This window comes from Larus michahellis, chromosome 8 (assembly GCF_964199755.1).
Source record: "Larus michahellis chromosome 8, bLarMic1.1, whole genome shotgun sequence".
In the NCBI taxonomy this organism is placed as follows: domain Eukaryota; kingdom Metazoa; phylum Chordata; class Aves; order Charadriiformes; family Laridae; genus Larus; species Larus michahellis.
The window spans coordinates 7,941,322-7,953,783 of record NC_133903.1 but is presented as its reverse complement, the minus strand read 5'-3'; the positions used below and the strand labels follow the sequence as shown (position 1 = coordinate 7,953,783).

The 12,462-nt window shown below is 55.0% G+C and overlaps 1 protein-coding gene across 1 annotated transcript in view; it reads right to left on the bottom strand.

Moving 5' to 3' along the window:
- Nucleotides 1-8,560: 8,560 nt before the first annotated feature.
- The window catches only part of PRKCB (protein kinase C beta), a 137,904-nt gene continuing 134,002 nt past the window's right edge, over nt 8,561-12,462 (bottom strand). The window contains exon 17 of the mRNA XM_074598568.1: nt 8,561-10,605. Coding sequence (XP_074454669.1) covers nt 10,453-10,605 — 153 coding nt within the window. The 3' untranslated portion in view covers nt 8,561-10,452. The remainder of the gene's footprint in view (nt 10,606-12,462) is intronic.

Sequence of the window (12,462 nt, the reverse complement as noted above, 5' to 3'; positions counted from 1 at the left end):
GGAAGCGGGACGGGGAGCACACCCTGGGATGCCGAGACCGGGCGGGGACTGCCCCGGGATGGGGGACCGGGGACCGGGGACCGGGCGGGCACCCCACCCTGGGGTGCTGGCATCGGGACCGTGACCACCCCGGGGGACTGGGACCGGGCGGGGGACCCCACCCCGGAGTGCTGGCATCGGGACCGGCACTGCCCTGAGGGACCGGGACCGGGCGGGGAACCCGACTCGGGGTGCCGGCACCGCCCCGGTGGCGCCGGGCAGACACCCGCCCCCAGCCCCCCGGTACGGGGCAGCTCGGGTCCCCGGTCCCCGCCGGGAGCCCTGGAGCGCGGTCCGCCCCGGCACTGGAGCTGCTGCCCCGGCACTGGGCTCCGGGCACCGGCTGGCTGCGAGGGGCTCAGGGTCACGCTGGTGCAGACCCGGGTGGTGGTGGGGGAACAGCACCAGCGGCACCGGGGGATGCCCCGGCACCGGCCCACGCTGACCCGGACCCCGCGGGTGCTGCCTGCCCCGAGGAGACCCGTTTTTGTCACCTGCCCAAGTGCTGTGACTGACCAAAGGCAGCGCAGGTGCCAGCAGACAGATGCTGTACCTTGGGGTGTTTTCCACGTCAAGCTCCTTAATTGTTTGCCACCAGTTAAACCCCTCACTCTCTCCCTGTGCCTCTCTGCTGTCTCCTCATGTCTCTCAAAAACATTTTTGCAGCCAGTTGGATGAGCTTATGACTCATGCGACCTTTCAAATAAGCCCTATAATATACCCACCTCTTAAATTAATAGCCTTTTAAGGGGTATGGGTGAGATAGGAAATCATATGATTTACCCGATAGTGTGTACTTCCACAGTTCTCATTTGTATGCACTCACATGTAAATACTAGTTATTTACTCCCCAAATGCAAACAGAAAATTATGAAGGGTACCAAAAAATCAGGTACTGAGAAATTAAGAAGCATGAAAATTAAGTAGCCGCCTGAACCTTAAATCACTTTCTTTGTGCATACTCATTAGGCAGGGCACGCTGATTGCAATGCCGTGCTATTTCTTCCCCTGCGCCCTGCCACACGCAGTGTGCCCGCTGTACCGGCTGCCCAGCTGTGGATCACCCTGATTTATTCCCCTGCTTCGTTACGGGCCCTTTGCTGGGGTTACGGCTTCTGTTCAGAGCTCAAGCTGGAGGCAGAGGCAGGTTTGCCCAGGCCCTCCCGGGCGCACCAGTTCCCGCTTCTCCAGCGTTCCCACCCAGAGAGCTGCAGTGCTGAGTGTGCTGGGGGAAAGACAGCCCTCGCTGATGAGGGTGAGGATGGAGACCCAGGGATTGTGGCCAGAAGCATCCACCCAAGCTGAATCACAGGGCTTTTTTCTGTGCAGTTTTTGAGGAAGGGTTATAGTTGCCTATTTTCTGTGACTGGCATTGACAGTGGCACATGATGGTCACAGGTCACATCTTGGCATCACAGGTTGGACACCAAGGTGAGCCCCACTCACGGCTGCACCAGGATGCTGTTCCTGAGTGATTCGATGGGTACCAACGCAGTCAACTCGGAGCAAGGTGCAGGGAGGGACGGTGCTTCTCCGGGACAGCTGTCTCAGCCATGGCATTACGCTCCCTCGTCCTGCCACCCCCACCGCTCCCACTGCCTGTCACCCAGCTCCCGCAGCGCGTGGGGCAGAGCCTGACACCGGCACCCTGCCCGGCCCCCATCCTGCGCAGATGCAGGCGTCCCGGGGAGGAGGCAGCGAAGATATCTCACACCTACGGCGAAGGGGCTGCAAATTGCATTCTGAGTGGGGGATTTTGCAGCCTTAATTGTGTTATTTTAACATAGTGTGTGTAGGTGTGTGCAGAGTGCACATGTACCGTTTCCTAGGCTTTTAACAAAGCAAGCTCAAACAGAATCAAAGTCCGTGTCGGATCGTGCTGGCCCTTGTACGGGGTGGTGGCGGGGGCACCCCTCCCCAAGGCCTGCACCCCTCTCACTGCTCGTTGCTTGGAGTAGCCATTCCCAGGAGTGAGCCCAGAGCTCTGCCACCCCAGGGGACATGCACTAAGACGAGCAGCCATCAAGAATTTGGGGACTTTGCCACCCCGCTTTGCAGCTCAGACTCCGGAGGGCAGCGTCACAGCCTGGTGCCTTGCCCTGTGCAGCCCTGGCTCCTCCAGCTCCGGGCCCGGTCACCCCTTGCTATTCACTGCCTTATCCATCATCACCTACCTGCTCACCGACCTGGACCCTTCTGAGCTGGGCAAAGTAGAAACAAACAGCAGAAACCAGCTCGTGCTGCAAAGATTGTACAACTCGTGCAAAAAAAAAAAAAAAAAAAGCTGTCCTTGCAGGCAAAAATGTCCTAAACTGAGATCTGTTAGGCTTTGTCCTTCCAAATCCAGCAATGAAAGCTCTGCTGCATTTAAATTGGCAAAGTGACAGAAAGTAAGTAGTCAGAAATAATCCCTAGCTGGATTAGGTTTTTTTCCTTGAAGGAAGAGAGGCTCTGATACAAGGCGAGTTTAGGTCATTAGCAATGCAGTGAGATGCTGAGCTCCAGCCTTGCCTAGTCTTCACTTCATCTCCCTGCTCCCGGGGGCTGCAAGGGGATAAGGACTCCAGAGCCTCTGGCACATGTGTTCATCCTTCCCCACTCCTACGAGGGGATTATTTATATCTGCACATGCTTTGGAAACGCTGGTTGCAATCTACTGGCTCTAACAGGACTCCAGTGGTGAGGCTGGTGCGTCCTTACGTGATGCGCTACGGAGTTCAGGGAGGTTCTCCTAGATGCGACAAGAGTGAGCAATGCCATAGGCGCCACCAGCCCAAGTGCGTGTGGCACAAGCTAGCTCTCTGGGTGCGAGCTTGTCTGGTTGCCGACCAGCTCTGCAGCTCCCCGCTGGGCTTCCAACAGTTTAGTAGCAGGGGAGAAAAGCAGAAATCCATCCTTATTAAGCCGCTTCGCTCTGGGAAGACGTGGAGGGAGTGCGGGAGTGGTCATGCATGGGCGAGCAAGCAGCACGCAGGCTCTGGGGAGACCCAGGTGAATACGCTTACAGCCGCCGCATGCGAACAGCCGCTCACTCTGCCCACACCTCTGCGTCCGCACGCACCAGCGGCACACACTGCCCTGCCCCTCCAGTGCCTCCGCTGTTTTTTCCCTCTGTACCGATACCCTGGGTAGACAAACCAAGTCCAGGAGAGGGAAGGGGGTGACATGGGACAGCTAACATCACGCCAGTGCCACAGGGTTCCCCCAGCTGCTCCGTGCTGGCTCCATGGGTACGAGGTGCTGCGTACAGTTCAGCAGCTCCCCAACTCGTATCTGGAGTGCTGTGTCCAGTTCCGGGCTCCCCGGTTCAAGAAGAACAGTGAACTGCTGGAGGGGGTGCAGCAAAGGGCTACCACGACGATCAGGGGACTGGAACACCTCTCTTAGGAAGAAAGGCTGAGGGATTTGGGTCTTTTTAGTCTGGAAAAAAGACGACTGAGGGGGGATCTCATCAACGCTTACAAATACTTAAAGGGTGGGTGTCGGGAGGATGGGGCCAGGCTCTTTTCAGTGGTGCCCAGCGACAGGACAAGAGGTAACGGGCACAAACTTGACCATAGGAAGTTCCACCTAAACGTGAGGAGGAACTTCTTTACCCTGAGGGTGGCAGAGCCCTGGCACAGGCTGCCCAGGGAGGTGGGGGAGTCTCCGTCTCTGGAGACATTCCAAACCCGCCTGGACGCGTTCCTGTGCCACCTGCTCTGGGTGACCCTGCTCTGGCAGGGGCTGGACTAGATGATCTCCAGAGGTCCCTTCCAACCCCGGCCATTCTGTGATCTCAGCTACCCCACCGGGAACAGCCCGATCCTGGGCTGTGGGATGGAAGCTGAGGGAATCCCTTCCCCAAGGTCATACAAAGACCATGGAGCATGCCAGCATGGGATGGGTGGGAAAGGAGGAAGACTATCAAAGGGATTCTATGAGGCAGCGGTACCTCAGAAGTAATAAAAGAACAAATAGCAGCAGATTAAAAGATATTTTGTAGTCCGAGTCCAGCCGGACCGTGCTGAGCCACCATAAAAGGTTTGCTGCTGCTCCGACCCACCGCAATTTAATTGATTTGATTTAAATTCTTTGAAGAAGAAGTGGGTAACGAATAATGAGGCAAACAGGATTGTAATGCAAATGAAAGAGATGAAAGATGGCTTCAGGGAGACGGCTCTTGAAGGTCAGAGTCTAACGCAAAGCTGCTTCTGGTCACTCATTCAAACATTAATGAGGCTGTGTTCCTCCTGATGCCTTTGATGGATGGAGGGATGGCTCGGGAGGCAAACGCTGTGCTGATGCCTGGCCTTTATGCTCCTCACTCCGAGCGCATCATCCCCTCGCAGCGGTGGGGAGGATTTTACCTGACATGTTGTGGGGACTTGGGTTTTTGCTGCCCGTGTTACACTGCGTAAGCAGACTTCTTAATTGGGTTTTGCCAGATACTCCGATGGAGACTCTAACTTCAGAATTAATTAACTTCACTATCAAAAGCTGAGTCATTTGTCACAATGGTTTTGTCATTAGCACCCATAATTAAGGGAAGTGTCACAAAAGCAAATGTTTCACTTACACAAGCCAGGATAAGTGAGGCTGGGAAGCATTTCCGACATGCTGGGAACGGGCACATCAGCGGAGCTGGGGAGGAGCTCAACCAACCACCTCGAAACCCTGCTCTGGGGCCACAGGACATCTTCCTGGCATAGCCCCACAGAGCACCCCGTCCTGCAGCTGCCCTGCCCCACGGCCGGGGGCTGCAGGGGAGAAGCCATGGGGCCGGCAGCAGCGGCTGCTGCTCAGGGGGCAGGGTGACCGACCAGGACTGTCCAGCCTGGAGGAGAGATGCCAGCAGTACGTGGGCAGTGCTGGGGCCAATCGAGCCCTGCGGTTTTCCCACCCCCACACAAACCTCCAGAGACCACCAGCTACCCCAGGTGGGAGAGGCGAGGAGGACTTCTTGCTGGAGGCTTAGCTGAAGTCCTCGAAGGGAGAAGGAGATGCCATTCCTAGCATGCTCACCTGCTTTCACAAGGGCGCTTGCTCAAAAACTGAATTTCCTCAACGGAGAAAAGCAGGCCTGCGCCACGCAGCTCTCCGTGCAAGCGAGCAGAGAGCTGCGTGACGGTGCGCTCGGCCAGGAAACCCTTCGCAGCCCCGTTAGGGGCACAAGCAGATGCTGGGGGATGCTCAGAGCGCCGACCCTCGAAGCCTGCTGCTGCCTGCCCTCGCTGCAGTGGCAGGGTGACACTGTGCCACATGCCTGCAGAGGGTCTGACCCGGCACCCCACCTCCCCAGCACCAGGGCTCACCCCCGCCACCCCGCCTGTCTTATAGGGACTGGGAACCAGCATTCAGAGGGTGGTGGGAAGAGCATCTGTAATCGTGTTAATTAACTCATCTTAATTAGCAATTAATTCATCTCAATTCACAATTAACTGAAGATCCAAACAACCAACACCTTCCCCCCCTCCCTCCCTCCTTGGTCTATATTTTAAGTTCAGCCACAGCTGCAGATCTCCAGTTTGGGACCTGCATTCAGCCAGGCTCCATTTGCTAATATTCCCTCGCTGTACAGATTTGTATTTTTTTACAGAAAAACTGTGATATCTCAGTATTTGCTGCTGTAACAGGGCTCGGTGAGGCCCCTCCAGGTGACCAGGGATCCCACGCCATGCCCAGCTCTCCCCCTGCAAGCCATCGGAGTCCCGCGGGCAAAGGAAGTCAAGCTCTCAGGGTTTCTTTAAAATTATATATTTTATTTTTTTCATACATGCAGCAAATAGAATAAAGAGTATATGCCCATCTAAAAGGAGGTCTTTATGAGAATCTTTTGACAACACACAGCAGGTAGTCTAGGATGTAGAAAAGTCATCAAATACTTGCAGGTGAAATCAAATTCACAAACACAAACTGTTCAACAATAAACATTTTCTTTTTTTTTTTTTTCTCTTTTTTTTCCTTGTTTTAATTGCCACTTTGAACGTGATCAGAAATAAAACAGCTTGGGTGACACTTCCATGCATGGAGCAAGATGCTTGTGGCTTCTTTTGCTGCGGCAGGCGCAGTGGCTCACCTGCTTCTGCGACAGCAGAGAAGCTGCAGCACTTGTTGGTATGAGTTCGTTCCACCCCCCAAGACGTAAGCCCTGCCTTTTGAACCGCTAGATCCTCGCGCTCGGCGCTAGAAACCACCCTAGTTCATCACTTGTGCTAGAGCTCCCGGGATTCATTCATAATCATCAGGGCGTATCTACTGCCCAGAGCCCTCGCTCATCTTCCCATCTTCGAGATGACCTGTACGGGTTGGCCACTATGCAAACTTGCATTTATTCATTAAATGGACTGAATGGATCAATAATTCCTTTGGTGACGGCTCTCTTCTCAAGAGAAGGCTGCTCAGATGTCCAGCCAGAGGAGACATGAGCAGGAGCAGCAGCAGGTCCCCCTCGCCATGTGCAAATGGCAGCGCGTTGGGGCAGTCCCCTGGCACCCACGGGCCGAGAGCAGCTACGTTTGGGTCACCGACAGCCCGGGCACGGACAAACCTCGATAGTGTAATGGCTGGGTTGGGACCAGCTGTGTCCCAAAAAGCCATACGCAGCTGCAGGACAGCAGAGTCGGAGCGGATTGGGGTTTCCAATCCCCCCTTGCCTGCCTACAGCCCCCGCAGCCCTCGGCAGCGCCCTGCAGACCACTAGGACCAGGCAACACCTCAGGCTGAGCCCAAGCAGCCAGCCCTGCCTCTGCCCTTCACTTCAGGCAGGTCCTTGCTCAGGGTCTCCTCCATTCCCTTTGCTCCTCCGCTGTCCCCGTGCTCTCCAGCAGCGCTCCGTCGCCGCGGGCCGCCGGCAGCCTCCCCGCTGCCCAAGCTGGGCAGCGCTTTACACCAGGAATGAAGGCGGCCTGGAGAAACAGCCGCAGTCCTCTCGCCTTTTCTTTGGCAAAATGTCCAAGTGAAAGGCTAGGGCATGCCCAGGGAGCACTGGCGTTCGCAGCCCGAACATCCCTACAGACAGGAATGGGAATCTGCTCCTGCGCTACGGCATCCTGGTGTATTTCCTAATGCCAGTGCTGGGAAAGAAATCCTTAGCTAGCGGGTAAATGCAAGCAGTTATTTCTTCACCTCCAGGAGCCTCAAGCCTTCCTGCCCCATGTCTTCTTCACACAGCATGCCATCTCCTTTGCAAAGCCCCCGCTGCTGCTCGGCTCCCCTGGCTGGGTGCAGGAGCCGTGCAGGTTCTGCTGCCCCCAGCAGCCGCCCACCAGCAGACATGGGACAAACACAGCCCCTGGGGGTGGGGAACAGGACTGTCTAATCCATCCCGCCCCACCGGGAAACCACCTGAGGAGCCTGAACTCCACTTACCTGCAGCGTTCAGGTGTAAGCCAGCCCGGGGGTGGGGGGGAATAATCAGGATTTGCCATCGTTTGAAGGCATCCTGCCTCCCTGGTCCCTCCTCCTGCCTTACCTGGGGAGATGCAAGGCTCCGAGTCCCACCCCACCACCTCCGGACCCCACTGCCCATCGCACCGCAGCCAGGGTGCTCAGCCTGGGACACTGGCCTTGCCGCTAAACCCCCTGCAGCAGGCAGGCGAGTGGTCAGGGTGCATCCCGCAAGCCCCGGGGGATTTTTCTCTCCTCTGCAGCTGCAGGCTGAGATGCATCCTCTGTCCCCTCGCTGAGCACCCTCCTCCTGCCTCACCCGCTGCTCGCCCACGCTGTCCCCTTGTCCCCTGGCACTGCACTGCTGCACGCAGCGGTGGGTGCACTGCGGGCTGGCAGCGCGCTCTTATCGGTTTATTGGGCTTTATCCGTGCATCAGAGCACCCGGGGACTGACTAAGGGGGCTCTCCTGGAGCCTCTCAGCTCTGAGCATCTTCCCGAAGCGCTGCTTTCCCTGCTTTCCCCATCCAATAGTGAAGATTAAATCATCAAATTACAGCAAACGGTGAGTCAACCACTGTCACTCTGCCCTTCCTTGGAAGAGTTCGTACAAATCTCAATGTCTGCGCAGGGCCAGGCATAGCCCATTTTCCATTTCTCCGCAGAAGAAACAGGTCATCTGGAAATAAACCCTGAAATAAGAGTTTTGCAAGTAGCAGAATGGACAACGTCAGAAACGCTCAAGGTACGAGTCCTGCTGAACAGGACCTAGCCTTTGCCAAGCTCTCCCTGGAGCACGGATCTTAACCCTGCAGATCCTGAAGATGTCACCGGAGCTGCCTGGTGGCAGAACTGAGCATGGCTGTGTGCCAGCGCGGCTTCCCGTGGGGCCGCGTCCGAGGCTGCCCGGCTTGCTCGGTGGTCCAGCAACACCTGCTCCATGCAGAAGTGTCACCCTAACACGTAAGAGTCCCAAACAGAAAAGACGTAATTCCCCACCCCCACCCTCCCACAGCGGCCCCTGCGTGTAACCGCGTCCCCGGGGTGTCCCCTGGCATGGGAGACCTTACAGCAGCATCCTGGCCAGACCCCGGGGAGCGGCTTCAGAGCCGAGGATACGGAAATTAAAAACATTCACCACTGAAGTAATACTAATTCTGCAGCAACAGGTTTGAAAGTTACGGTAACGTACATGCTCTGAACATCAGCTGTGGTCTGCAGAGGATGGCGAGACATCTTCTGAAACGTGTGCTGGACTTACGAGAACCTTCATCAGAAACCAGCCCCGCGCTCGAAGGCTTCCCTGGGCTTCGTCTGATGCAGTGTGTCTCATAAACCCTCTCGTCAATCTGGCACAATTTGCAGTTTTTCTGGGGTTTGTTTTGTTTTCCTCCAGCCCAGGTCGGTACCCGAGACGAGGGACTCCCAGCCCACATCCCCCGCACGCACTGCCTGCAATTTAACAACGGGACGAGGACACCCGGCCACCCGCTCCCCGGGCAGGCGGGACATCAGCTTTAGCTGCTAGCAGCCTTTTTTCCTCAACGAATCATTAAAAGAAGAAAAGAATTTCAAAAGGTAGATAAGAGTCTGATGTTTATAAAAGATCTACAAACCACAATTTCCTTTATAGGATTCCTCGTGATTCATAAAATTCCACCCCCATTTTCCCCTATAGGCGTGGAGTAAAGTGTATTTACATTAGAATTGGTCGTGGTTCAGAAAATATACATATCAGGGCGGGGGGGATGGGGGATGGGTTGCAAATCAACCAAACTGGTATGTAATAAGAGGGATTACAGCCGGTGACCCAAAGGATGCTCACGCTCGGGGCTCACCCTGCTGCGAACCCAATGGCGAGCGAGAGTCGCCACCCGGATGCTGACGGGCAGCTCCTGCCCGCCCCTGCCTGCCCCTGCCTGCCCCTGCCGGCACAGCGCGGCTCTGCCTTACAAACAGCCGCTGGAATTGTCTCCTCTGATTCAGAATTTTTGAAATGATGCAGAAGGTCCCGGGTGGCTGAATAAAACCCCCCAGGAATTTTGGCTGGAATCAGGTAAATCACGACAGCTGTAAAATTCATGGGTGTCGAGCCTTTAAAATAATAGCAGAGGGTGTAAAGTAGAAAAGTTACCTCTATAAATAGCCCTCAGTACAGCCCTTTTGTAGCGGGCGTATTTTCAGTTGGTAAATTGTAAACCCAGACTATAAATGCGTTTTGTTTTGGTAGAATATTAATATCCTTTACAGAGCTGTTAAATTTCGACAGTGTCTTGTGAAAAAAACAGGAGAAAGATTTATGAGAGTGCTGATAGAGTGTATCAAAACTGCAAACTGTTCCAGATGCTAAAAAAAAAAATAAAATAAAAAAAAAAATCCCACCTCTCACTTAGAAAAAGATTTGCTCTGATTTACAAGAACTGGCATGGAATTCGTTTGGAGTCTTAATGCCTGAGTGTAGGAAAAGGCCGTATGGCGAGGCGCGGGCTTGCGGGAGGCGAGGGAGGAAGACGGCTTCGGTGAGCCAGGCTGACGGTATATACAATGCCTTTAAAAATATAGGTCTATAAGCAGACTTTTCCACACTGATCAAATGTATCCATGTCTTGAACAAAAGGCTCCTCTAAGACAAGCTCACAGCCATCGCAAGCTTCAGCACAACGGTTTAAGATATCAACCATGCTTAGCATTCAACAGAAACGGTTTGTGAGTAGCTAGGGTCACTGGAATCTCAGCATCCCATTTCAAAAATTACAAGGACTGTAGCAATTTGGTATATTTCTGTTTAAAAACTCTATTAGTCACCACCAACTATAGTTCCTAGAAGTATTACTGACTGTTAACTCGAACCCCAAACATCTCCAGCTAGGGAAACCAAGCTAGCAAGTGACACAGACATAGGAAGGCCTCCTAAAACAAGCGGTCGGCGTGTTTCGCATGAGGGTATGTATGTCTGCACTGCTAATCCCGGAAGACTAGTGTCGGTATGTACAAGGCGATCTGGAGTTTTGGACTGCGAGGAGAGGGCGGGCGGTGGCGCCGCGACTACACGTTAATGACAAACTCGGGGTTAGTGTAGGAGAATCCAGCAAACTCGTTCTGGTCCAAGTTCATGATGAAGAGTTTGTCCGTGGGCGTGAGCTCCACCGGCTGCCGGGTGAACTCTTTGTCGAAGTTGGAAGTGTCTCGTTTGTCTTTCTGTTAAACGGAAAGCACAGAGTTAAATGCGGTTAAAGGGGGGAGCACGAGCGAGCGAACGGCGGCTGCACCCAAGGGCGCGTGGCCGGGAGAGCTCTGCTGTCCCCAGGGGAGCTCTGCTGTCCCCGGGCTTCGTCCCCGGCACTCCAGATCTCCACACCAGTTTCTAAAGCCACCGCTGCCGAGGAGCACACCCCCAGCCAGGCTGCGGCAGCCCCTGTACAAGAGAAGCAACCCCACACCGCGGGCAAGAAGACAAGAACAGGAGTTTAACGCCTTGAAACACGCAACCGGACAGTAAAGAGACAGGATGAGAGCACGGGGAGGGCTGCGGTGCTCCCGGGCCGAGCATCCCTCCTCTCCTGGCCACTGCGGGAGAGAGCAACAGAGCAGTATCTCAGCATGCGAAACCATCGCTGCAAGCACAGTCGCAACGCACGGGAGGAAGGAGCCTGGAGGAAGCAACATGCCTCGAAATGGAAGTAAACATTCAATACAATTTCAAAATTTGCACAAAACAATCAGCTGTAAGAGCTCCTTTTGCTTTAAGCTTGATTACTTTTTTTTTTTTTTTAATTATGCTATGATATGGCATTGACCAACACAGTGTTTTATTGATTTGAGGATGTGATTTGCTCCAGGGTTGGGTATAGAAAATATACAGTAGTTACAAACCTCAAAGAATGAAAATTCCACGTATGCAACCCCTTATCATTTTAATTTTATAAGAAGAGCAACTTTGCAGCTACATCCAGCCCAAAAAAAAAAGAAAAAAACAAAGTAAGTTATTGTCTCGATTAGCACTGCTAACCTGCTATTGGCACCGCAGAGCCCAACAGGCGGGAACGCTCGGGCCATTTTTATAAATGTGTGTGTATCAGAGATTGCCCAATTAAGGTATCTTCTGGCTGCGGGAGGTTATGGTGCCTCAGCTGAATGGGAAACCGGAGTACTGAAGACACAATATAAGAACCCAGGATCCTTCATCAGTAAAGAAAGCCGGCGGAGGGATGCCCCGCTCCCCGCCGTGCGGCAGCGGTGTGAGCCGCAGGGCAGCCCGCGGGCCGGGAACCTGTTCTGCTTCATCGCGGTAACAAAGCGAGCAGGGACAAAAGACTTTCCCCATCTCTTCTTCTGTGTCTTTATGTAGGAGCCGGAATGAGAGTAGCTCCCAGCGCTTCCAACCACCAGCACAGGCTGCGCACAGGGCTGGGATGCTGCCGGGGGGCGGCGGGTGGGAGACCCGCAGCATGGCCCCGGGGCCGGACGAGCCTCATCGCAGAGCACTGCGCTTCCCACCGCTTTTCTGGTTTTACTGGCAGCCACCCCCGTGCCCTGACTCTGTGCTGGAGGTGACCTTCCTGAGGGGTAACTGCGGGGGACCCCGCCGTGCTCACGCCTGCCGCTCCATCACTGACACACGCGTGCCACCAGCCGTGGGAGGGACCGCGCGGGACCCATCTGCACCCCCGCCCCGCTCCTCCCTCCCGCCGCGGCCGTCCTCCCCGCTGATCTCTACTGATGGAGCACCTGGCGGGTGATGTGTCGTGTCCTCACTGCAGCACCTCTTGTCTCACCAGCTGCCACCATCCAGGGACACTGGGGCAGAGCCATCAGTACCTTCACACCTCGAGCCGGAACGTGGGCAGAATACGGCCAAGAGGCAGGTCCTCCCTGCCCTCCTCCTGCCAGCCCGGCCAGGCCAGGAGCACCACATCTCAACTGCAGCCGGATCGAGCCTCTGGAGATGAGCCCCGATGCCAGCAGTGGACCAGGACCTCCACAGCCGCTTGGAGACTCCACTTGCTGCAGGAGGCATCCCGTTGGGACAGCTTCAGCCTTGGGGAAGGAAGACCG